General features: G+C 39.5%; 2 protein-coding genes across 6 annotated transcripts in view; one reads left to right on the top strand and one right to left on the bottom strand.

The window, feature by feature from the left end:
- Positions 1–26,968, top strand: part of MTOR (mechanistic target of rapamycin kinase) — a 68,307-nt gene that overhangs the window by 14,666 nt on the left and 26,673 nt on the right. For all 4 annotated transcript variants that reach the window (XM_075027399.1, XM_075027398.1, XM_075027401.1 and 1 more), the window contains 11 exons: positions 586–672; positions 1,265–1,432; positions 1,698–1,810; positions 2,223–2,385; positions 2,647–2,739; positions 3,438–3,584; positions 4,398–4,540; positions 5,696–5,858; positions 5,997–6,142; positions 22,940–23,015; positions 24,246–24,385. In XM_075027399.1, coding sequence (XP_074883500.1) covers positions 586–672; positions 1,265–1,432; positions 1,698–1,810; positions 2,223–2,385; positions 2,647–2,739; positions 3,438–3,584; positions 4,398–4,540; positions 5,696–5,858; positions 5,997–6,142; positions 22,940–23,015; positions 24,246–24,385 — 1,439 coding nt within the window. The remainder of the gene's footprint in view (positions 1–585; positions 673–1,264; positions 1,433–1,697; positions 1,811–2,222; positions 2,386–2,646; positions 2,740–3,437; positions 3,585–4,397; positions 4,541–5,695; positions 5,859–5,996; positions 6,143–22,939; positions 23,016–24,245; positions 24,386–26,968) is intronic.
- Positions 7,925–13,541, bottom strand: ANGPTL7 (angiopoietin like 7). Of its 2 annotated transcripts, none has more exons than XM_075027406.1 (5): positions 12,992–13,541; positions 11,199–11,302; positions 10,663–10,857; positions 9,594–9,792; positions 7,925–8,554 (listed from the first exon to the last, which is right to left on the bottom strand). In XM_075027406.1, exons 1-5 carry the CDS (start codon positions 13,368–13,370, stop codon positions 8,385–8,387), a joined length of 1,047 nt encoding a protein of 348 aa, XP_074883507.1. In that variant the 5' UTR covers positions 13,371–13,541; the 3' UTR covers positions 7,925–8,384. The 2 variants fall into 2 exon arrangements, with proteins under 2 accessions (XP_074883507.1, XP_074883508.1); XM_075027407.1 differs by having other exon boundaries at positions 11,199–11,299.

The following is a 26,968-nucleotide window of genomic DNA, read 5'->3' as shown; positions in this document are numbered from 1 at the left end:
AGTCAAAATTCTTCTATGGTATAATCAACCATCTTTCAAAAAAATGTAATATTTCTGGCAAGGACCAAACTCTCTTCCCCAGTAACTTTTCACCAATATATCTTGGTGGGGATGGGAAAGAGTACAGAAAGAGTATCTTAAAATGTGTGGCAGTTTGATTTACAGGCAGGGGGAAAGATTAGGGGCTAAATTTTTGGAAGCATCCTTCAAACCTAAATTACAAAGCTCTGTAGTTTAGGTTTGTGCTTGCAAGTCTGTTTTGTCAGTTTATAAATCTGCTGACACGTTATAAACCCCTATTTGTATGCTTGACTGTCTAAGGTTTTGAGCTTATAAAACTTTTGATCCAAGTTGGGGAGGAACGAACCAAAAAACCCAAAACTACTCCCACCCCCATCACCCAAAACCCCAAACCACTGAGCTGAAGCAGCCAAGAATTTAGCCCCAGTTTTTGAGCATATAGGAGCTATGCATGCTATTTGTTTGGTAAATGAGCTTGCAATTGGCCTGTGAAACGTTGTTCACCCAGTGTTGCTTTGATGTTTGAATAAGCTACATTGATCATTACATGTTTCTTCTTTCCAGTTCCTGTTCCAGCAGCTAGGGATGTTGGTGTCCTTTGTGAGAAGTCATATTCGGCCCTATATGGATGAAATTGTCACACTGATGAGAGTGAGTACAATCTTTAAGCCAGGATTTTACTGTCAGAAAAGGTGGATAGTGTTTCTGTCATTATCAAATGTATCAATTACTTTGTAAATTCATATGGAGGCAGAATTCCATGCATTTGAAGTAATAATTGTATTTTGCAATAACATGTATTTGAAACAATAATATACATTATTGCTAGTAACTGCAATAAGAGTAGCTCCTAGATTCTGCTAAGTGCCTGAGTTCTTTTGAGCGCTTGGATTTTGTGCACTTATTACTGTCAGAAACATAGTTTTAGCAAGAGGTGTTTGGAGTTCATAAATAGGTGGCATTTCACTTCATTTTCACTTACTGTTTGCAAACACTTAGAAGGATTAGGAAAAATCAGTTGCCTAGAGGTTGTTTTTAACAGCTATATACTGAAGGCACAGAGTGTTTTAAAAACAGACCAAAACTGCCAATTTATATTAGTCTATAAGGGAGGTGTAGTCCCTCCCTGCAATCTTGAATTCATCTAGCGACTGTCTCCTACAGTTTGCTTTTTTTGTAACTGGTATAGCTCAGTTGAAGAACTGTTTAATTTCTGCCTCCCCCCTCCTTTTTTCTTCTGTAGGACTTCTGGGTCATGAACAACTCCATACAGAGCACAATTATCCTACTTATTGAGCAAATTGTGGTAGCTCTAGGAGGCGAATTCAAACTTTATCTGCCTCAGCTCATTCCTCACATGTTACGGGTCTTCATGCATGACAGTAGTCAGAGTCGCATTGTCTCTGTCAAGGTGAGTGGGAAGCTACAGCAGCTGGGTTGATTTGCATAGTGCTAAGGCAGTTGCGTGCCCAATGTGCAATGCTCCAGCAGGGCTTCTTGCTTGTGTGTCGCAAGCAAATAGGATAGGTGCTGTTCAGCAGTGGCTTAGTGTGAAATGATGCAGACAGTGCTTTGTTTAAAGTGCAGGGTTGAAGCAACTTTTCACTGGATACTGACTGATTTAGAATGCATTTCTTTCCTGACTTTGAGTCACATCGGGTCATTTTTCCCTCCAGCTATTGAATGCGATTCAGCTCTTCGGAGCAAACTTGGATGACTACCTTCATTTGTTACTACCTCCCATTGTAAAGCTATTTGATGCCCCAGATGTCCCAGTGGTGGCTCGCAAGTAAGTGTTGGTGGCTTTGCAGTCTCTTTTTTTGCTGGTGGTATCCAAGTTCTGCAATGGCTGCCGTAGCCACATGCAGAATGAAATACCACTTAGTTCCTTCCATGGGTTTTCTCTGTGTTAAATTAGTATGGAAAGTTATTTTTGGTTGGGCGTCACAGCACTGTTACTAGCTTTTCTTGGGTATAGGCTATTATTTTCTGGTTCTCACCTGCCAGTATTTTAGTCACTGCAACTTGCAAGCTATCCTGCATGTACTGGCTGCATTAACAGAGTTCTGGTGACCTGTTTTTTCTATTAGTGTTGATGCCTAGGAGGACTGAGTGTGAATCACTTATGTATTTTTACATTTCATTTCTCCTGTCTTATACCATGAGAGGTAAGTCCTCCCTTCTTTCTGCTCTGACTTTAGAGCTGCTCTAGAAACAGTGGACCGCTTGACAGAGTCCCTGGATTTCACTGATTATGCTTCACGGATTATTCATCCCATTGTGCGAACACTAGATCAGAGCCCTGAGCTACGAACAACTGCAATGGACACCCTCTCCTCTCTGGTGTTCCAGCTGGGAAAGAAGGTAATATTCTTCTTGGGCTTGAAAACTCACAGAAGGAGGGACTGTCTCAAAGATCAAGGCTTTAAAGTTGAATATTTGTAATGCACTCACTCTGCATTTTAAAGAAAACAGATTTTTCTTCTCTTAGTCGTTTCTGGAATCGGGAGTTACTGAAATCAAACTTTTAGAATTGGTTTCGTGTAAGATCATTGAAACAAAGGTGGAATTTTACTGCTCTTGGTGAGACTGAGTAACTAGCTTTTGATGTATTCCCCTGTACAGTACCAGATTTTTATCCCGATGGTGAACAAAGTTCTGGTGCGACACAGAATTAACCATCAACGCTATGACGTTCTTATCTGCAGAATTGTAAAGGTGAGGTGACAAGTATATAGTTGTTTGCGTAAGGGTACTTTGGGGATGTTTTCATGTTGAAAAAGAAGTAGTTGGAAACTTCACTTTGAGTTACTCATAAAATGAAGAATAGTTGTTGCTGTATTTGTATGTTTAAGTACAGCTTTTTAAGGAGACTTTGAGATTGCATTGGGAAAAATATCATCCGATGGAAAAATCACTGCAAGTTCTAGGTAAGAACTTAGACTTGTAGCTAGTGTCATTACTTTTTTCTCAGTAGTTCTTAAATGTGGATTTTACCCTATTTTTTCCATAGTTTCAGGTCTTAAGGAGACCTTGTCTCAGCATTTTCTGTAGTATGTCCCACATTTCAAAAACTCAGTAATTGCTTTGCAATTTGATTAGTGTGGAACAAGTAGCACACTGCTGTTCTAGGCTTACTAGTGAGTCAAACAGGAAAGAGTGTTTGTTTTAAGGTGTATTATTTTGACTTTTAATACTAGGAGCTAAGATTTCTTACCAGTTACCTTGAATAGAAAAGGGATGTAATTTGAGTTCTCTGGTTTATCAGTTGTAATCATTATAATGAAACATGGTTGTTTGCCTCACAAATTTTGCTTTGACATTGGATAGTTCTCTGATTTTATCATCCATTTGGCTTGTAGAAAATTGCTTTTGTATGTGAGGGTGTGATCTTCACTGTAGGCCATTTATTGTAGGGCTATACTCTTGCTGATGAAGAGGAGGATCCCCTGATTTATCAGCACCGAATGTTGAGAAGCAACCAGGGAGAAACTTTGGCCAGTGGTCCTGTGGAAACAGGTCCCATGAAGAAATTACATGTTAGCACCATCAACCTGCAGAAGGTAAGACTGGAGTGCTGACCAGCATGAGTTTGCTACTGAAGGGAGGAGCTATTGTGTCACATCTAAGGAGTCTGTCCAGTGCATCTAAACTACATTTATTTCCATCTCTTTTCTGTTGCCAGTTCTGTACAAAACTGAGGTCAAAGTAGTGTCTGAGACTCTCTTTAAAATTAGAAGGTGCTAAGAAACTTTAAAGACAGGAGAAGCTGAATTATCAGACTATTAATGGCCGTGAAGTAATCTTGATGCTTTCTTGTTATGTGAAGTATGAACATGACTTCCTAGACTACAAGGAGTCATCTGTACCTTCTAGAGACATCCATTTCAGAGCCTGTGCCTTTTTTTATCAGCCACTTATCTTATATCTTGGTGCTATATTCTCTTGAAGCCAGTATAGAACTTAATAGCTAAGCACTGGCTAATTTGAACAGTAAATGCATGTAGCACTCAGTTCAGTAGTGGGATGGATTGGTTTGAAAATGCTGGACTTAAATGTAATTCTAAATGCATTAAGTATTTTTAAGCTGATGTTTCAACAGTGGCTTCAGCTCTTGATGTATTTTTGTAGGGGAAGAATTATTCATGTTAAATACGTGGCATGTCATGACAGGAATACGTTTAGGGAAGATTTCTTAGAAATGAGACTGAAGTACTGCAAATTATCTGGTAAAGGTAATGGATTTCAGGGAATTGAAAAGAGTCTCAACAATGTGATTTGGAGCTGTAAAGAAGTAATGCTGCCTGCTGATGGATTTCTTATGCTTTTGGATAGTGCTTCATTTGGTAGTTGAATTATCTTGCTTTGTACTGCAGGCCTGGGGAGCAGCGAGAAGAGTTTCCAAAGATGACTGGTTGGAATGGTTAAGACGACTGAGTTTGGAGCTGCTGAAAGATTCCTCCTCGCCATCCTTGCGCTCGTGCTGGGCCCTGGCTCAGGCATATAATCCCATGGCTCGGTAGTGTAATTCTGTTTTTTTCGGATCACTTGAAATTGTAGATGCAAGCCAGATATTATAAGGAAAAAGAAAGTTACTTAAAAGCTCTTAGGTTCCATAAATAGTTCCTGCTTTGGGACAAATCAAATAGCTGGCAACTTGATTTCATTTCCACCCTTCCCAGTTGGCTGCTCCATCATATACACAAAATCTTTCAGTGGAATTCTGCATATTAGGCTAGAAATAACGTAAGGCACATAAAAGTGAAGCTGGAAAAACAACAGAGTATGAAATAGTTTCAAGGATCTACTGCGGGTGAATAAAAATGCCTGTGAGTGGAATAAGCCACAGTGCTTTTTCTTTTGCAACCTGTATGTCTGGAGAAACTTTGAGCCTCTGTAAGCAGTTGCCTCTTTATCTCTTCTTGATGATACACACTTGCCATCTCAGTGTATATGAGTCTGACTACTGCCGTTAGAAAAGTGTTCATTCCTGGTTTAATTTTGTCTTAATGTGAGTTTTGTCATTTTTGAAATAGAAGGGCAAACAGCATGATGAAAAGTCAGCAGCTCCTAGGTAGGCAGAGGTAATGCTAGCATCTTCCATGTATACTCCATGCATCTCAAACCCATCCCACAGTTATTCCTCCACAGTACTAGCAGTGACAAGGGCTGTCACCATATCTGTTTTTCACACCTTTTCTTCTTCTCAAGCTTTACCACTAATGCAAACTCCAGCTATTGCAGTCCTCTAGTGAGCACAGACAACACAAGTGTTGCAGCATGTGTGTCCAGAGAAATGTACAATCATCTTTTTCACTACATTCCCTTGTGATCTAAGATAGACTAGGCCTGGTTCTTTATAGCGGAAGAGAAGAGCATCCTTGCTGCTATGAAGAGTTTGTTGTAGCCTAAAATACTTGCTAGCATATGATAGTACAATATTTCTACTATTGTAGTATATTGTCCTATTGTATATTTTTAAAATGCAGGTTTCACAAAGTATTTGGTATAGAAGTTAGCTCTATAAAAACTGATAACTATTAATTGCAGGTAGACATATAAATACATTTTGTGGCTTTCTTCCTCTGGATGAGAAGCCAAGTCCACTGTCAAATAGACTTTTCTCCTGAATGGTGAATCCCTACCTCTCACTCTCTTTTGTTTTCCTCCTCAGAGATCTCTTCAATGCTGCTTTTGTTTCATGCTGGTCTGAACTGAATGAAGACCAGCAGGATGAGCTGATCCGAAGCATTGAATTGGCCCTGACTTCTCAGGACATTGCAGAAGTCACTCAGACACTGCTGAACTTGGCAGAATTCATGGAACACAGTGACAAGGTAGAGATGCTGTTAGGCAACTCTTTTCTAATGCTGGCTAGCTGGCTGATGTCCAGTCTATGGAAAGGTTCTTAATATAGTTCATACGTACGTCTTTTTTATACTCATCCTGCTTTTGATGTATGTGCTTCTACCCAGGGTCCACTGCCTTTGAGAGATGATAATGGCATTGTCCTCCTGGGGGAAAGAGCTGCAAAATGTCGAGCATATGCCAAGGCCCTTCACTACAAGGAGCTGGAATTTCAAAAGGGTCCCACCCCAGCCATTCTAGAGTCTCTCATCAGGTAGGATCACAACTGATGGGATTTCTGCTCTTGCATCAGTACCCAATTTAGGATACCATTAGGATGAATCTAGGTAATTCTTAGGATTTCACTCTCTGCCACAAGAATGTGTTGTAGGCTTACTAACTAGCTTGCAGATGTACAGTCCTAGCTGCTGAGTTCCGCCCTTCCATTATATGGTTGAAATGATGATAGAAGCCATGGGAAGTTGCACAGGAAAAAGTGGAGTCTTCTGATTTCTACCTCTCACCCTTTAAGTTCAATATGGGATGTCATGGAGTGGCTGTAAGTTAGATGAGAGAGATTTCAACACCTACATATAAATAAGTCAGAAAAGCTGAAGTTGTTAATTAAAATTCCTCATTAAATTCTGCTCATCTAGCTTAGGTAGGTCTCATTCTTCATATATCAATAGAAGATATTATAACAACAGTGTATTGTTTCCTGAGCTTTGTCAACAAGAAGAATGTTAGCCTGAAATACCTGCACGAGATTTGGTACTAAACTACATGTTTTAAAATGTGAATCTCAGTTTTATATCACAGAAATGTTAACTCTACCATTTGAGATAGATAAGTTTATTTTGGTTGAGCGAAAACTTAGGTTTGGCTGTATGCAGTGAATTTTTCAGCCCTCCTACTTTCTTGGAGTTGTGCTTTTCTGGTTTTTTCCCCTTTTTTTTCATCCTTTGTCCTCTCTTGTTTTTCTGAGGAAAATACAGAATTCAATGTATTCCCTTTCTTGGCCTCAATCACTTGTGCAGCTGTTTCTTTGTGTATCAAAAAGCAAGTAAAGCAGCAAAGACTTGAAGTAAAGCAGGATTAAAAATGAAAGACAATTTATTAGAAATGAAAAAGTTTAGAAACCTTTAAAAATCCATTTTATAGACCACAGTTAAAATAGTTCCAACTATAGTTCCACACAGTCTTGAAATTTACAGTATGACCAGTCAAATGTATGTAAGGCAATTCCCGATACACCTTTATCTCCTATTTCACACAAGACTGAACAATTTAAATTAGATTCAAACTCTCTTTAAGGTGAATAAAAATAGATATATTAACTATAACTATCTCTTCCAACATATTCAAACAGCAGTATGGCTACAGGAGGAGTCTCTTTTTTAACTGTTATTTTTAACACTTTGTTATGTAAGGGAGAAACGTACTGATTTTTGATGTAACATCTCTAGGTAACTTGTAATTGGGATAGTCTTTAGAACAGATTTTAATACTCCTCAGTGCGGTATGCTGGCAAACATTCCCTTACGTTTGAATAACTTTTGGCACTTATAGATTCTCTGATGCATACTAGTGTTCTGCTCATAGATACAGTGGTTTTAAGTGTTGGAGTTGAGTTTTTTGGCTGGGTGGCTGGGTCTGGATTTTTTTTTGCTAACCTGCTGTTCTCTCTTAGTCTTACTGACATATAGCACACTTACATTCTAACTTGAACATAATTTTATAGCAGCCCAGAAAGTTGCTTTCTAGTTTATCAACCTTTAGGTGATCTGTGGCTAGGAACAAGCATCACGGAGCATATGGGACAAATCCTTCCTCCAGGGTTACTATCTGCTGGGTGCAGCCCTCTGTGAGGACTTATTTGAGGCAGCAGCAGGAGATGGCAGTAAAACTTCAGGAGAGAACCTGGGCAATACTAATTAATCCAAAACTTTTGAACTTTGTTTTTTCCTCTGCAGGAATGTAAGCCACTTACTATACACTAAAGAAAGGTGCATCAGGGGCACTTGTGATTGATTCCTCTCGTTTGAAATGAGTATGTCATTTTGTGATTTGAGTCCCTCTTGGATGGAGTTACTCAGCAATGCTTACTCTAGACACTGAAGGAAAGGCAACAAGGAGGCTTTTTTTTTTTTTTCTTTTTTTTCAGTCCCTGCCTGGCTGGTTAGTACTAAGGCAACCCACTAATCACAATGCTAGTGAAAACACACCAATAGGTTTTCTGAAGGTGCTGTAAGTGCATTCTGTTCTAACCTATTCTAATACAGTATTTTTCCCTTTGGAAAGAGCCTTAAGAGGAGGAAATAAGTTTGAGCCCTGATAACACTAGTGGCTGTGGCGGGTGCTTAGTGTGTCTTAGTGTTTGTGTGTGTACACAGGCAGTATCTACCTGTTGCACATACTAGATGAAATGAACAATTATTTGGCTGATTTTGAGCTGTCCGTTGCCCACCTTCTGTGCAGTGGCATCATATAGCTGTACAATCAAATATTGATTCCCTCTACGGTTTGAAATCCTCTGGCCGGATCTTCATCTCAACTCTCTTCAATGAATAGGTTGATCCATGCCATCCGTACCAGGTGATGCCATCCATGTTTTTGGTGTGTTCTCCTTTGCGGTAGTAAACCCCGTTCAGATTGGAATCTGTGCAGCAATTGTACCAATATCCACCTTTTCAGAAAACAAATTAATAGATTCCTGGTGAGCTGTTTACTTAAAACAGGTATGTTTTGTATTAATAGTAAGAATTATTGCTCTTTCTGGAGGAGAGTGGCCACGATGCAGCATTTAGTCCCTGGAGCCTATGGCCCTAATAGCTGGGATTGCAGGTAAATTCAAAACTTAGCATAGATACTAAATACATAAAGATTTTACAGTTCCATAGTCAAATTAGTCCAGTAGCTTTTCATTTAGTTGCTCATTCCTCTTAGAATATTTCCTTGACATGCTTCTGTCTCTGACTCTAAGACGTTAGCACAGGAAATGAATTTGGGTTCTTAGCTTGGACATCTTAAGGTGTTTCAAAGGTTTCTGGACTCTGCAAGTAAGCTGCACTATTTTATTGAGGCTGATATCAACAATTTTATTTGCATGTCACATGGGAGCACAATAGGGTAATTAAAAATAAAGGGCAAGACGCAGTGAAAACAATTATATTTGTGACATACCTCGTGTAAAGATAATAAATTGAATTAAGAGAGTAACCTCATTACAGGCTCTTAATAGAGTAGGAATAAAGATGAGAATTCAGGTTGAACTTTGAGGTGTGTGTAGGATAATAATATAGGAGAATAATTACAAGTCCCTAATACTAGAACTTGAAACTTCATAAAAATATAAGAAAAAATGAAAACCTTATAGATATACAGGAATGACTTCCTGCATCACTGAATTGCATCAACATCTGAGATAGTCTGGCAGATGGGCAGATACACATAATGGGCTGGATAACAGTATGTGTAGGTGAAAGCATACACTAAATCATTTGAAGAGTACTGCTGTCTATGACCTACAGTCTGGCTCTGTGTAAATCAGCTTTAACTGCCAGATTTCCCACATAACTGGTGTGTATTCCAGAATTGGTCACTTCTCCCTTGATTTGCCATCCAGTTGCTACTTACTAGTTACTTGGAAAGGGGGAGTCTTAGGCGCTCTAAAAATTACGGAGGCAGCTCTCTTCAGGACAGGAAGGTGTTTATATGTGCTTTACCTTTACGGAACTGGGCACAGTCATCCACGCACTTGTCATTGTCCTTGTCCTTCGTGCTGAAGGCTGTGTTGTTGTGGTACCTTAGGGAGTCACGCCCTGTGTTGCCAGTGTAGTTCCCCACAAAAAGACGATAGCTATTTAGTTCGTTGCTCAGGGTGAATTGCTTATATTGTGCATAGCGTATGTTACCTTCCCAGTCCTGCCATAGAGCAGTGAAGAAGAGATAGGTCCTATTAGAACAGTTATGAAAAGACTCCACCATCTATGGTTATATACAGTGCATGTTGCCTATCTTTTCTCAGTACCAGAGTTTTCATGAGGGTTTTTTTTTTTGTCTCATACACAGCCAGCAGAAACTTACCTGTTAAGGCAAAGAAACTTTCCAGAGCAAAGCATCATACTTCCAAGTCTTATGTGCACTGGTATTAAACAATATGTATGGAAACCTGGTGCACAGCTCTTGCATTCAACATCCTTGTCTCATAGTGTGCTGCCTCAAGTAATTTTTTTTCCTCTCTGAAACAGTGACTTTTAGATACAAAGACTTTCAGCTCACTTTTTCCATTATAGTTATCCCATCCCTCAAAGCTATTGTACCAGCTATAAACTAGTCTAAGTTAAACCCAAGCCATTAGCAGACTGTAGAAATTGTTTTGGGGTAATACAATGCAAACTCTTTTGTACACAGGCTGGAAGGAAGTGCTACAAAAGGAAAAGACTCAGTGTTTTTAAAACATTATGGGCCATCTCTGCAAAACTTAAAACTGAGGTGGTCAGCAGCTGGATATCTGTCTGCAGTGGGTTCCGCAGGATTCTCTAGAGCCCCACATGTTCCCTAAGACACAATCTGTCTGCAGACAGAAGGTTGTCCTACTGACTTTGCATGGTACAGAACATAATTATGTCTTGTCATTGAATGTATCACTACGTCTATCTTACCTCCTTCTCCTGTAATTAAAGCATGCAAATTCTTTGGGCCTTCTATAGAGATAAGAGATGGTATCTGCTACTAGAGAATCACTTTGTACAAAAAACCTTTTGCTGCTGAAATTAAGAGCTTATTAATTACCTCCAACTCAACCCGCAGAACAGTGGGGCGTCTTGAAAGTCGGTAGATATTTTCATTTCCCAGCCAAAAATCTCCCCGAATATTGCCAAATCCTTCCCTGTATTGTTTCCAGTCCCTATTGAAAGATGTCAGACCAACTTTACGTCTTTGAATGATAGTCCAGCCACCTCCATCTGTCTCCATGTCACAGAACACCTAGGACAGGAAAAAAGACAGTGCTTACTTGACAGCAGATTTAGGAAGGTTCAGTTCTCTTAACAGAAGACAAGACATTGTTCCAGATCTCACAACTTGAAGAAATTCCTATTTTGTTTAAAAGTCATGAGGAAAAAAATTTATTAAATGAACCCTTTTTCTATTTTCCCTCTTAAATGTACACTCTTTCCTTCTTTGAAGTCTGCCTACTTAAAGATGCTGATTTAAAGTGCAGGGTATCATAACTCAGTATGTGCTCTTTTCATCTCTGTGGTAGATAAATATTTCTTAATTATATTTGAAAAGACATGTAATATACATTGTGTACTTGACATCCTTACCTCCAGATCTGGACTCCCCAAAAATTCATCAGGAGGTAGCTTGTAAACACCAGAGATTCGGTAGTTCCTCTGGTAAAGTGATGAGCAGTCATAGACAGCATCTACTTGAATCAGAATCAGAAAGTAAGAATCTGAACAGCAAGAACTCCTCCCCTGTAAGTGTGGTTTATGTAAAGCTTAGTGGCAATACAAGGAGTAATTTAAGTGAAGAAAACTTCCCACAAGTCTAGTGTTCTCCTGAAATAGTTTAGTTTTGATCAATGCATGTACTGGAAAAAGACATTGTAGCACTGGGACTTTGTGATGTTTTCTCTTCTTTTTTTTTTTTTTTTTTTTTTTAATCTTTCCCATCTAAAGAGACATCTCTTCACATTGCTACTGCTTGTGTCTGTGCTAGAAGGTAAAAAGATATATATTTGCTGTCTTCCTCCCAAATAATAAAGGCTGATATAATAGAATGGCTAGGCCTGCTGCCAGATGCCTGTTTTGATTGTGTGCTTGAACAGGTTAGCCAAGTTTGCGGATGGGGCATATTTGCACTACAGCCTGTGACAGAGATGGTGGCTTTTAACTGCAGTCATCTGTCAGTCTCTGCAAGCCTCTTTTCCTCCTGGTGCAGGAGCTGACTTGAAGATGGTAAAAAGCACAGCTATTCTGAGGAAGATAAACTAGCTGAAGCAAGGCTTTATCCATTCTGACAGTTTTCAATTTAGTACAGACTAAATGTCTCTTACCTGGTGAGGTGAGACGCATCTGTTTTAAATACCTTCTAGGCCAGTCTCTTCTGTGTGTTACTGTATTTTTTCCAAAACTACAGCTCCAAAGAGATTCATTGTGGTATAATTTTTGTTTAAGACCTACTGTAAACAGTGGTGTGTCAAAACTAGCCAAGTCGAACTCTTTGTAAGAAGAATTTAATAAATAGATTGAGAAGTTTTTCCTTTGCATTTAAAAAAAAAAATTCAAATGAAGTCTTTTGGCAAACCCAGTCATCCCAGACAACAGCAGTTTCTTTTTAAGGAAGTTTTAAGCTTGCTACAGTGAATTTCATTTTAGGAGAAAAGTCAACAAAATGGACACTTTCTTCTGGAAGTGGCTTTACAAGTAGCTGACCTACAAACTGCACCTGCATTCCATGTTTAGTACAGGCCTGTGCAGTCACTGTGTGCAGTGAAATTTTCCCTGAGGGAAGAGAGAATTTTGAACAATTTAACTGTGTTCTGGCTAGGCTTATATCACAGTTTGCATCTTGCATCATCTACAGCCTTGAATTTTTGAGAATTATCATTCAAATAATGGATCACTCTTTTAGTCTGGTTCAGAGATAGTCATAAAGATACAATTACAAATCTCCAGTAATGCTTGGAGAGCATTTGTAATTGTTTTACCAACTTCTAGTCCCCCGTCAGCACTGTGAACTCGGAGGATATCACTGCCAGAGCCATTCCCTGACAAAACCAGCTCCCTTTCTTTTTGGATTGGTAATGTAGTGCTCAGAAAATGAAATATTAGACTGAGTTTCTCACTGTACAAATACAGTACCTGTTCAGTTTTTCCACTCCCTGATAACAGACATACAGATATTAAAATACAGCTGGACTTTTGGACTTCTGACAGATGAGTTCAAACTAGTTTTCTCAGGATCACCTGCCTACAGAAGTACTTCAAGCAGAAGTATTCAGTATGCATACTTGTTAACTGCATTAGTGGGACATGCTAGCATTAAGAACTAGTCATTATTTCATTTTGTGCATTAAGAGGTGTATCTGGGAGCTTGGTGACTCCCTCCTTACCAGCTGAAGTTTGTGTGACCGTCTGAGCTGCCTGGAGTTGCATGATATCTATCTGGTTGTTCATTTCGGAGTATTTGCTCTCAGCATCAATGAGGCGGGACTCCATCTGCTTGGTGCTCCCTTCCAGCTCCATCACCTGCATGACCACGTTCACCCAGTCACCTTCCTGCTTCTTGCTCAGCTCCTGCAGCATTCTGCTAAGGTTGGCCACTTGCAGCTTGAGCTCCTTAATCTCATCGCAGCAGCCTGTCATCTTGGACTGTGCATTCCCATTGATTGTTCTCCTTTTAGGAGGCTTCTGCAGCAGTGCTGGATAGGTTGCCACAGAGACAGTGACAATGCAGAGCCATGCCAGCTGAGCAGTGGATCTTGCTGGCATTTTTGCTTACAGCAACAAAAACCTTCCAGCTGACTGTGGGTAGTCTGAATGCAGCTGGGGTAGGTATGAAATTTTCTGCAAGTGCTACAGCAGACTGGTACCTAGCTTTCTTCCAATGAAGTGAGTCTCTGAAGGTGGAGCCTGAAGAAGTAGCTTTTTTTCAAACCCCTCCTGTCAGAGTCTATGCACTTTGGAAGTCTGTCTTGAAGCATCTTATATACTATTTTTCTGTTTACTTCCACCCCCCTGAAGCTATGAAGAGCTTTCTGGCCCCTCCCAGTTCATCTGTTCATATCAGGTGTTTACAGGGTGAAATTGGAACAGGTTTCAGCCAAGAAAGGTTGGAGAGAGCAGGAGAGACTTCGCTCAGTTCTGTCTTGAAGGGGTGTGGGAGAGGGCTAGGAAATGAGGAGAGTTTCCAGAAATTATTGCCTATTGGATTGTAGCCCTCTTGGTGACTTGTTCTGGCACTTCAGTTACATAAGAGCATTAGTGGTCCAGAATGTGAAAAGGCTGTCCAAGCAGGATGAGTTTGTAAAAGTGCAAGGAAGGTAACTCTCTAGCAGGTAGCCCTAGCCACAACAAATCCTACTAATATATTCTCCAGAAGTTGTAGGGGGTAACTCTATGCTTGCAGTATTTCTTAATTTAGATAGTATTTTAGCAAATTCATCAGTTCAGCATGTAATCCTCCTCTCTCTGGACACTGATGTCTCTGCACAATTTGTGTTGTAGAATTCAGTGCTGTTCTTTTTAGAGATGGGATACCTGAGTGTGGGATGGAAAGAAGTCTGCAAAATATGTAAGTCAAAACCCATGCCTCTGTTTACTCATAGTGGACAACCGAAAGGACATTAAGTAATGCTGAAAGACAGTCTACTTAAAATTGACAAGAGGTGAGTTTTTTACAGGCAATGTGAGCTGTCTAACTCCAGTATTGTGGAGGCCAGATTATTAGCAGAATTTTAAGAGAGGAAAATCTATGGGTAATTAAAATGTCCACAGTTACATAAAGTGTAGATTTAAGAGTAAATCTAAATCTTAAATCTTTAGACATTTGGAGTATAGGTCAAGTATCAGTTGGCTGAGATAGCAACTTCCAGTCTCCTCTTTTATATCTTATAACAGTTCAAAAGTTGATTATGGCTGTTTGATCCCAAAGTAGAACCGTTTCAGCAATGGCGCCGCCTTTTGCAAAAGGTCTGCAACTTTTGTTCTAGATCCTTATGGGTAAGTTGTTTCTCCACAGGCCAGCTGCTCTGTAATTGCCCAACATGTGGGTTCTTGCATCTTCCTGCAAAGTTTCTGATCGTGATAACTGGCAGAGATAAAATGTAAATGAAGGAGTAAATGGCTCATGTATCTGCTTCTGAGGTAAATGTCATGAAGGCTTCTTGGTGTCCAAGAAAACAAAAGAAAACTAATTTTGCTAGTTTTACAAAGAAAATTAGGACAAACCCAACTGAGACGTGCTATCCTATCTAGATTTCTTTTGCTGATCCAAAGTGCCTGCAGGATTTCTGCTTAATTAGTAAAGAGTAGAAAAACCTTGCTGATCTGACATCCACTTTTAAAGAAATAGGAAGTACAATTTCTTGTTGGTACGGTTTCTCTTCCTCCTTAGCTTTGTTACACTTGTTGCTAGCTGCTTTGTTTCTGCCTCTGATTTGCATGCACCACAGCTGGCTAATAGTTTTTCTTCAGAACAGTAATGAGACACCCCACAGGATGCAAAGATTTAGAAAGATGAAAGCATCAAAGCACTGAAGGAGTGGAATACGAATACAGATGTTTCATAAACCTGAATTTTCTTAGAGGAGGAAGGGGGGATTTTTTGGAGGACATCAGAATCAGAGATGTCCAAACAGGCAGTGTGAATGTCTTGAGTTTCACTCTGGGTGACTGCCTGTGTGCTGTACTTCAGGCAGAAACCTCTGTAGTCTTAGTATCAACTAGTGAGGCTACTGTGTGGTACTGGTGACCTGAGATATTGCCAGAGATATGCAAGTACAATTTGATAAAGTACTGAGGATATCTCCACAGCAGACGGTGGACTTCAGTCACGTTTTTGTCATAGACATTCCAGAAACCTTCCATAGCAAAATTGCTTTTTATACTTCAGACAAGAAAGTGCCACTGCATGTGGATGAAAGCCTGACCTTTTTGTTCTGCCTCTAATCCTGTCTGAGCCCTCTTCCAGCTGGAGCTTCTCTCATTCCCAGGGGCAAATTCTTCTCAGGCTTCCTGTGATGAGAAACATGTTTTTGTCGAAATTGGAACAAAGAATAGGACAGGCCAGACTCTGGCTTCTCCTCCCCAAAAAGCCACCCTGCTAACACCCCCATCGTGTTACATAGGACTTTGATTCATTCTGCTGCTGCTCTCACTCACGGTAACTCTTTTATTTCTCTTGTACAGTTTGAATTTCACACACACTCACACCATGAGGGGCAGATGTGGAAAAGGGGAGCCACTTCTAAGTCCATGCATTCCTTCTTGATACAAATTTTGGAAGGATCCAAGATTCAGCCAAACTGTTGCACACAGATGTTACAAAACAGTGCAGAAAGGCCGCTGAATCCCCTCTCTAAACTGTAGTATTTAATTGAAATGAGACAGCCAGGATTTTATTTTGGGTTTACCCTCTGATTTGTGTATCCTAATGCAAGCCATCTTTCTTTTGCGTACTTTGATTTACCTGTTTTAAAATAGAGATAATACTTCTTTGTTCTCTCATTGTGTTCTGTGTAAGGAGGTGACAACAGACATATGCAGGAATGGAAAAGAGCGCTAATCTTCCTGTCTGTCATTACTTTTGAGGAAGCATTAGGAGAGATTTGGGCAGACAGATCTCTGTTGGCAGAGACCTTAGCCTTAATGGAATTTGACTTCTTTATGAGTATTTGAAAGATGAATCTTTCCCTGTTGCATGGAGAACTGAGTGTAGTCACTTAGGCAGCAATAGCTACTGATGCTAGTCATTGCCAGATTAGATCAGCTGTAGAAGTTGACAGTCTGTAGGAAACTATTCCACTGTTACATGCTGGAGTACTTACAACTTTAATTCAGGATCCTGTTATATCTTGGAAAGATGCATAGTTTTGGGCATAACTAGGAAGAAACTAGTTCCATTTCTGAGTGGGTCCTAGTCCTATTTTTTCCTTTCCTCCAATATTGATAGAGAAATCGAGTATCATTTGCTCTGAAATCCATTGCCCTAGTTTTCCTCCATTATATTTTGTATGTAGGAATACTCTGCTACATGGTAGATAAAAAGATGAGATCCTAAAGTCGAGAACATGAGGCAAAACCTTTTTGACTTTGTTAATGATGTGGGTTTTAAATGATTGGGAGAATTGAGTCTAAACATGGTTGCAGTTAGTATGTACCCTATGTTTATAATGTTGGTTGATGTTACCAAATTCAAGTATATTAGTATTACTTGATTAGAACCAGATATCTCTTGTCCCTGGAGGGTGAGATTAAATTAGAGGTGGGTTTAAATGACTGCCTTCTCTGGGAAGCTGTTCTGGCAGGTGTATGTGAAGCTGAGACAAGAAGAAAAGCTCAGCGCCCTGTGGCTATTTATTTGGTAGCCAGTCATTGCAAAACCCTTAATATGCATCCGGCAAATGCTTAGAATCTAGCATTCCTGGTGCTTGCTGAGATGGCAAAGGCTCTTAGCAGTTCTCTGCTGGCAGATCGTAGGAGTCCATAGTTCGTTGAAGCTCTGTGAAATACTGCTTTCCCCTCCCAGGAAGTGCGAAACTGTTCACCTCTGGCTTTGGAGATGCTCATGAATGTTCTAACATTCCCTTTGCTATAGCTTTACAGTAATGACTAAATCCCTAGTAAAGTAAAATAAAATTGTTGTTTACTGTAATCAGTTACTGTAAATCTCTGAAGTTATACAGGAACAGGTGGAACAAGTGAGAGGGCCTGATGAGAAACAAAACACTGATACTTCCTACAATCATTTGTGATTTCTTTATTTAATGTATCCTTTCTTTGCGTAACCAATACATAAAGATTCTGGCTCTGTGTTTCACCTTTTTCTGCTAAATACCTTCCTTGGGAATCTTTTTCTTCTCTGCCTTCACTGAATCTGTTTAATAAAGAATAGATGATATAAAACCTTTTGCAGCCTGAGCAGCAGGGCAGGCTAAGAATTTTATTGTAACCATTTTCACTGCTTCTCCTTTCAAAGCTCATGAATGTTTTTATTAAATTTTCAAGCATTTATATCAAGATTGGGAATTTGGCCAGCTTTAATGCCTGTGAGCAATGTGGTACGTTCTTACTGTGAAAAGCTGAAGGGGCTTCTACTCTGGCCTATAAGCAGTCAATCATCACAACTGTTTATTGAAAACAGCTCTTTGCTGGTATTGGTTTCTCAAATGTATTTGTTCCCAGCATGGGAATGATTTTTAGTAGCATGATGGAAATGCATTGGGTTTTGGAGTTGTTTGGGGGGCAACTGGTTGTTTTCTGAGGTTTGTTGAATCAGGGACTTAGGGATGCCTGAACACAAATAAACTGCAGAACTGGGAAGACTGGCCAACAAAGTTAATTCCTTGTGCCAGAGGATTACCTGTTCCCCAAAGTATCCACAAAGTAGCAGTGCCTTCCTCTTCTAATCCCAGAAGCAAGCCTTCAGGACTTCTTCAGAAGGAAAACTAAGCTTGACTTATGTTGGTAAAATCTGTCACACAGAATAGCTTTTTAAACATACTTGGGGAGACTAAAAAAAAAAAAAAAGTTTGACTTCTTGTCTAGACTTTGCACACAAGCTGCTTTATTGCAAAAATAAGGTTTTTCTACTAAGTTTTGAGATCCTTTCTGGCAATTAGAAATGTGTGTGTTCCCTCACAGATAGGCCTGGGACCTCCTGAAAAGGCTCTGTTAAAAGAAAGTTTTTCATTTTTTTGGGATGATAGGGAAGGGTCCAGTCTCTTACTTCTGAGTTCTTGAAAATGTAATATATTTTGAGTGACAGAAAGTATTGTTAGAGACCATGAAAGATAATGGAAGACTGAAAAGCTCCCAGGACTGTATAAAAGAGAGTATTTCTAGTAAACATTAGACATTTATGCCTGGGGTTTGTGGAGGAGAAAAGTCCATCATTTGAGTGCTCTTCCTGCTGAAGACAATAAAGTTGTTTTTCATTCCCAGTTCATGTCTGGTTTCTGTTTAAATAGCCTTTATAATATACAAGCAGTAAGAGTATATTTCTCTTAAATAGTGTTCTTGTTTTTGATTCTAGCTCAGTGTGCTACATTCTAGTCCTTTGCACATCTAAGACTTACATTTTTATTTGATATCTTAATAATCAAACAGTAGGTTTATGTAACTTTTCACTACTAACAAAATTCAAAGATTTAATATTTTTGTCCAAGATTTTTATATCACGGAGTTTGCCAAGCGTAGTCACTTTTTACAATTGCTGTGTCATTCCATCCCTACAAAATTTTTTTCATCAGAAGGCTTGTCTCATTTTAATATCCCACTTATGATCAAGTGCTATAAATAGGTTAGGGTTGGACAGGAGGATTGGATATTATGCTGGCTATAGTACAGATATTGATTAATAAACAGGAGGGAAAAATTATCTATGATCTTGGATTTAACTGTCTTTTCACAAAGCTTTCTGTGCCAGTGTCATTTCCTTATCCAGCTGCCCCTTACAGCTGCTGAAGATTGTGCACTTGGAATATAGGAATTAGTGCTTTTGTTACTGTGATTGACATCAATTTTAATTCTACTGTGCTGCATTATGTGTTATGCAGTGAGTCCAGGTGACCTGAACTCATACAGAACTTCATTGATGAAAATCAGTTTTGCAACTAATTAATCCTCATTCTGAAGGAAAGTATAAGGATCTTAATGGTGTTTTGTTGTTTCTTCTAATCACTTTGTTTATTGCATAAAATGTGAAATCAAATGGTGGGTATTTAAACAGTGAAATTAGTACCTTAGTTCAAACTATATCACAATCTTGATATGACCGAGGCGACCTTGTTTTTTCTGTGGACTCCCATTTTAATAGTCTATCTGCAAACATGAGGACAGCTCTCTCGAAGTAGTTTCAGAAGAGTTTATGTATTGACATGTGGCATTTAAAATATATAATTTTGAAATATTTTACTTGAGCATTAATACTGGAAGACTCTCCCAGTCCATACCAGGCAGCATAGCTGAATACTTAAGCCTTTCCTGAAAGATGATGTGTAACCTATGACCTACCAAACCTATACCTAAAAACTTCCAAGTAAGGAGATACAGTAGTCATTTTTGTGGTCTGCTGCTGAGCCTTCAAGTAAAGTAGGTGGTAGTGGTGGCTTTTTTTAGCTTCTAAACAAAAATGAACAGATTAATATGTTCTACCCTCAGTGGATATGGAGAACAATTGACCTTCACCTTAATATAAAACTTCATATTATCCTGAATTAGGAACAACTGCAAGGACACCACCCAGTAAACAGAGACTTAAGTTACTGTCTGCTGAGTTAGCCAGCAGCACTTTTTCCATCTTTTGAGATGTTTTCCCACCTTCTCCTTTAATACAGAAAGATTTTGTAGTTATCTTTTTCCAGATACAAGGAGAAATCTATCCCCCTGATTCTAATCCGATAAACTGCCCTAATTTCCAGCAGCAACACTGTGACTAACCCCCTGGCAGCTCTGCCTGGCTGGAATATTGGCCCTTCAGGCCCTCTTCTGTGTGCCTGGATGCTTTTCTGTAGTGTTGCTCATCTGTCCGGTCTCCAGCACAATGACTAGAACACAGCTCTGTAGTGTTCTAAGAGTGTTACAAAATTTAAGAAGATTCTGCCTGAGCGCAGACCTCATCAGATCTACAGGGAGAGGGGCAGTGCCGTAATGGTAGGATGGTGAAAGGTTAGGGAAGCACAGAATGCCACAATTTCTAAACATGTATTTTGAATGTGTTAGCAGGACTCCATGTGGAAATGCTTTTCCAAGAGAAGTACAGTCTGCAAGCCCACTCTCAGAAAATTTGTATGCAGAGAGGTGTGGGTCTGTTGAAAACACATTCCAGTCAGCTGTGGTAGTAGCAATTTTTGGAAATTGTCAATATACTTCCAACACTCAGAGCACACTGAATCCAGTGGATGAGAAAAAGCAGAAATCTAAGGTCTTTCAGAACAAACAAAAAAACCTCCAAAACACAAGATCAGAACTTAATCCACACACAACTGTGTTTCCCTTAGCCTGTAAAACTGAATAGCAAAAAGATGCAGTGATTACCAAGGTTTTACTACTCTGAAGAAATAAGTCAGTGAATGTTCAGCCATATTGGTAAAGTCCACTTTGATGCATGAGTCTTGCTTTGGAGGGATTTTTGTACTCTTCTTGACAGCTGTACTTCTCTGTGTTTAGGTCCATTTCTGTCAAAGCAGTGAATGTTGTTGCTTCCCCCCCATTTTGTCTATGCGCTATTTTAATGTGGTACATCAAAATATGAAATAATTGACAGGAGGTTTTCCAGTCAGTGGCTTACCCTAGTCCACAAAATTCTTTTTCTTTACTTACTGTGTGGGCTAGATCATTTGTTACAAGAGAGTAATTTATGATTAATAATGACAACATAGTATTATATCTACTGCTGTGTATTCTTTTAAATCAAAGTCTTTCTCCTTCCTCTTCCCTTCTTTCCCCTCCCTTTGCTTAAACCTAGCCATAGACAGCTTTGAAACATTTAGTTCTACTTTGGACAGCCAAGAAAGTATGAAACAGACAAAGAGTAATTGCGTGCACCAGGGAGCACCAGTAAAAGAGCAGTGCTAATTGTTGAAGAATAAAAGATAAAGGCCAATTTTGTCAGGAAGTGTTGACAAGAAAGATAAGTTGGAAGTAATTAACTGTCTGACATGCTGGAAGTGATGTCTCTGCCAATGGCTCTTTAAATCATCAGGATATGAAATGTGACAGCCATTTATCACTTTTATGAGGCACTGCTGCCTGGCTTTCCCTTGGGAAGTGTGGAGGTAGTATGTTCTTTGACTGTCTTGCTAAAAAAAAGGCATGGATATATTTCAAGTGCTTCCCATTTTTGGTCACCTGTCTTCTTGAACAGTGATTATGGTGTGTTCTTAGCCAGACTAAATCTGATTTGAGCTCAGGCCATTCTGAGGTCCTGTTTCCGAGAGTATTTTACTTCACCTTCCCAGACACCCAGAGTGTCTCTAGGAGCTTGGTTCTTTAGTTGTCAGGAAAGGAAACTTCTACAGATAGAAGAAATATAGCACTCATTTGGAAATTTTCTCTCTTTTCTCTGTTCAGAGTACTCTTTTAATATTATGGATTTCCTTGTCTCTTACTGATCAACAGGCCTCTTGGGGAGGGGGGCAGGTGGGGAGGGGATGAAACGCAGTCATTCTGATGATAGAAGGCAAGAAAGGATTTTTCCGAAAGCTGCTTATATCTACAGCAGCATATTCAAAGACCATTGAAAGTCTCTTTGTGTTGCTGTCAGTTGACACGTTTGGTTTTGTCAGGTTATACTGTTTCCATTCCAAACATTAACTATTATTAATGTTGGACTGTGGGGTGTGTTGTAGAGTGCTCGGGTGTTGTGACATTGCTTTGAACAGCTTGCACTTCTTGTTTTCCAGCACCACTAAGGAAGGAGGAAAGCAATGAGCCAGAGACTGTTTGTAAATAAGCTTTATAGAATAGTAGGAGCTTCGTGAAAAGTTTATTTCCTCATTAAACTGGGCTTTAGCAAAAGTGCTGATCACCAAACACCAATGTGCAGAGCCATTTCTGATAGTAAGATCAGCAAACCAATATGAAATAGAAATTATTTAAGAGAATAGCTGTACGTATGTTGCTGAACTGGAGAACCAGGCTCATGAGTAGCCTATTTGCTTGTGCTTCACAAAATTCAGCTGCCCTTGTAAAGCAAGATGCCTCACAGGTACAGAATGAGGACTGGTTGTGATGGCAGGACTTTCTGACATGTTCTTGAAAAACAGCGAAAGAAGAGCACCAGTACTGGTTAGTACCAGTGTAGAGGCATTATATGAAACATGAAACTGAAAGTAGGGTTGCAAGCTTTTTGTGTGTGTTCCTGGTGACATTTGTCAGCTGTTCTAATGATGTAGATTGTTTCCTACATTAAAACATTAAAATCTCTACTCTGATTTTTAAAGGAGCTGGTGGGCTGTTTAAGAGAAAGAGGGGAAAAAATCAGTACTGTAAAGCTCTTAATAAGCGTAGCTGTTTAAGAAATTATGCCTTTCAAACTATTGGCAACTATTCTTCCTATGCAGGCTGCTATTTAGAATTGATAATCATATACAGTCACTGTTTTGTGTAATGAGTCTTGAGAATATGTGCAGAGAATATGTGTGCACCTATTGTTTTGCAAATATAGTCATTGTGTGTCTTTTGTAGTCTAGTCATTCACTTAAAAGTTTTAAACAAAAAGGAGGGTGTTCAATTGGTATTTCTAAATGATAGAGCTTAGTATTATCAAGCAGAAGCTCATACCAGCCTCTAATATTTGCCAACTGTGTTAAATGGTCTTTCTCTCCCTACCTTTTCAGCATTAACAATAAACTGCAACAGCCAGAAGCAGCTGCTGGGGTACTAGAATATGCCATGAAGCACTTTGGGGAGCTGGTGAGTCCTGCTGGGTAACTCTTTTCTTTATGTCTTATGTTTTCCTGGTTTTTGTAGGTTTTGGGGTTTGGTTTTTGTGTGTGTGTGTGTGTGTGTGTGTGGTGGTGGTGGTGTTTTTTCAATCAATCATGTTGAGGGAGGTTCTATCCCCACTTGTAATACTGCATCGTTCATACTGAAGGTGCCTTGCTGCCTATGGGATGTATACCGTGTACTTAGCTGTATACTAGCAAACACTGTATGCAGGTAAGATAGCTGGGAATGCTGCAAGAACTTGTGCAAGAACCTGATTTGGAGGAGGATTTAGCAGCTATCATTGACATTAAATGCGGCTGTGGGCAGCTAACAACTTTACAAAGTAAGTCATAAGAGGAGCTGTGAGCTCTACTGTCAAGAACTTGCTTGAAATATTATGACTGAGCTGAGGAGTTAAAGTAGAAGACCTGGCATGCAGAGCGTGGTTTATACTGACCCTGCCCACAAGGCTGGGAAAAGAATCTATTCTGCAGCCTATGTCAAGATATGAGCTGCCAAGGACGGAGCAGAAAAACATTGGCAGAGATAAGTATGGAAAATATATTAAGGCATTTTATTTCTTGAAAATTATAAACAAAATCTAGAAACAAAAACTGAAGAAAAGTTTGTGCAGCTGATAAGGATCACTGCTTGGCTTTGTTACAAACCACAGCCTTTCCTTGTGAGGGCTGTGATTAGACCCCAACTTTATACTACCTGCTGTATTAAAAAATTGCCTAGCAGTAGCCAGATGCACAGTGTACTTTTTGAGGTTGGGTTTTTTGGGGTTTTTTTGCAGTTAGTCACTCTATTCCTGAACACAGGACTGTTGTTCTTGTTTAAATGCAAGTGTGTGCAACAATGGGAAGTGGAATATTTTATAGATTTACCCTTTTTCCTATTCCACTCATTCCCCCTCTCCAAAAAGAAAAGTACCAGCCACTGAGCTAATATTTCAGTGGCACTGAATAGGGGGATGATGTTGGATTGATCCCTCTAGTAAACGTGAATTCATTTCTGTGCAGGTTGAGCAACAGTCAGGATTCCTGTTTTTGCACTAGCTCAAGTCTTTTCTCTGTATCGCAAAAGCCCATGAGGATATTTAGAATGAAAAAAGGGCTAAGTGACCACCGTACACACAGAGTTGCAGTAGTTAATATAGAATGATGAATATTAATACCACTATTTATTCTGATTTTTTTTTCTCCTCCTTAGGAAATTCAAGCTACCTGGTATGAAAAGCTTCATGAATGGGAAGATGCTCTCGTGGCCTATGACAAGAAGATGGACACAAACAAAGATGATCCTGAGCTGATGCTAGGACGGATGCGTTGCTTGGAAGCACTTGGTGAATGGTAAGAGAGGAATGCCTGAAGGCTGAGGAAAATGTTGCCTTTAAAAATGGTGCCTTTCTCTTCTCTGGATGCTGTCATCCAGGTGCAATTTTTTTGCCTGAATTCCTATTTACTCCTGCTTACTTAATAGTTTGAGTATCTCCAGCAACTTCTCATTTTATTCGCAGAAGTCAGAACTGGTGATAATATCTCTAAGCCATTTGGGATGGGCCATCTTATAAGTGAAGGTTTCTCTGAAAGAGAATCTGCAGTCTTATGATCAGATCAACCCCATTTGTAACAGAGAAAGAAATTGTAAATAGAGGGGACCTTTCAGGAAACATTAACTGGGCAGCACTTGTCAAAAACAGTTATGAAGGGAGCTCCTTGTGGCCCTTCTTTTAAAACTCTGATTAAAACATGAGAGATGTTTATTCACGGTCAGACCTATGCCTATCCAGAATGCATGGTCTTTTGCACAATTGTTAGTGAAATTGTCTGTTTCCTAATAGTCAACAGGGTGTAAGATTATGCCAAATAAATCACTCCCGCTTTAAAACCCTTTTGCCCACCTTGTAGATGGCTGCATTTTTCATTATTACTCTTTTAGCATTCATTTAGCATTGTCTTTGTGGACATTGGGTATTTCAAACCCTGCGTTAAATGTGTGTTGTCAACACGTAACTGGTTAGAGTCTGTGTCTGTGAGAGGGTGAGCTGGTAGTGACTTATAGCTTGCTAGTTAACTGTGGGCTTCTGTTTTTTTCCCTGTTCACTTCAATTCGAAGAAGATAATTGGAGAAGGCATTCTGTGCACTGTAGCATGCAGTTCTACCCAGGGGCATATGTGATTTGGTCCAGGTTCCGCCTTTCTACTGAACTTTTCATGTCACTAGAGCTCTCTCCTGATGGGTCCTGACGTGAACCCATGGGATGGCACACAGTAAGGAGATTCCTCTTCACTAAAGTCATTTTACTGTTAGAGAGACAGAGCTGTTTGAGAAACCTAATTCTGACAGCATTTTTCTGCCCTTTTTGTTTGTAGATGAGGGTGAGGCATACTGGGTGTAGCTTTTTCAGTAGGAAAAATAGATCGTCTTACTGAGTGTTTCTCAATCATCTTTTCTAGGAGTAGGCAGTTCCCGCCAGGGATTTACAGAATTTCTCCCTCCTGCAGGACATGTATTTGTGTAAAGTGTCTTCTCTGAACCTCCCGCTTCTTCACATATCAGTGACAAATATGTTACAAAAAGATGCTTTTCTTCTGTTGGAGCTAGATATTATGCATCTATTGATGTCTGTAGTGATGAGAGCAATCACAATCTCACAAAGATCTGTGTGCTTGCTGTTGTGGAACTGCACTCTGTCTCTGTGCAGATGTTTTTTTACAATTCAGAAATGCCTTTGCAAAGTGTTGTCTGCTACCTTGCAACTGACTACAGAGACATCATCCTGAGACTGAGGATTCCATGGTTTGGCTGCTGATATTCTTCAGTAGTGTTCAACTTGACTATTTGTGCTGCTGGAGTCTGCTTGGCAGAATATGACGGTTAATCTAGAACTGATACTATGCAGCATCATTATTTCAGTACTCTGTCCAGTGATGTTTTGAAAGTATAGTCAAAATATTGTTAGCTATTTGTCTCCTGATGTAGTTAAGTCTGCAAGAGCCATACTGCTTTATTAGCATCTATGAGGTCCTGATTTGCTGCTGATGATTTACTGTTGCTAGGTTTGGCTTGGTTTTTCATTTGCTTTGTTTGGTTTTTTTTTTTTCTCCTGGGCCATTAAGCTGTCAGAATTACTATCTTGCCTGTGGCAGCCCATCGGTTCTGTTTGACTAACTCATCTTCCTTTTTGGGAGGGGAGAGTATGACAGTAGAGAAGGCAAGCTGGCCTCTTCACAGTTGGCAGCTATTCCACTGCTACAGAGTATCCAGCCTGAGAAATTCTGGAACTGCAACACCCACAGTAATTGGTTTGATTAATGGAGCATTCACAGTTGATTTAAAAGAAATAATATAAAAAAATCCTGATGCTTCCTCTCCACTGGAGATGAAAGATTCAGATCCCTTCTGAGATCTTGCCATGACAAGTTTTCATACTAGGTTACAGCAGCATTGATTCTCTAGATTCTGTCTTCAAACTTGATGATGTGTTCATCCAAAATGTTTGATAGCAGGACCCATGCGCAAGCTATTCAGATCATATGTTTCCTGTACTGACACTTGCGAAAAATTTTAAGTGTCCCTTGTTTGGTAGTGGTTTGGTTTCTTTCTTGGGAATGTTTTTTTTTTTCTGTATTTGTATACTGGAGTTGACAGTTCAGTTCATAAAGTAGGCATTACTACCTGCTGAGGAACAAATGCAAACTTTTATCTGGATTTGTGTTTTCAAAGCATAGTGTGCCTTTAAATTATTTTCTGATGATAGGATATTTGTCATCAGACTAGCATGTCTGAGTTGGTCAGAGGAGAAGAATCCTATTCTCCACTTTATCTAAAAAGAACAATGGGGCTGGTTGTCATCTTATCTGTGGAAAGTCGTTGTTTAACAAGGCAGAATTCTTAGAAGAGGCTTTTCGCTGATCAGAAATTGTGGATTC

This window comes from Buteo buteo, chromosome 5 (genome assembly GCF_964188355.1).
Source record: "Buteo buteo chromosome 5, bButBut1.hap1.1, whole genome shotgun sequence".
NCBI lineage: Eukaryota > Metazoa > Chordata > Aves > Accipitriformes > Accipitridae > Buteo > Buteo buteo.
This window is presented reverse-complemented; position numbering and strand designations above follow the sequence as displayed.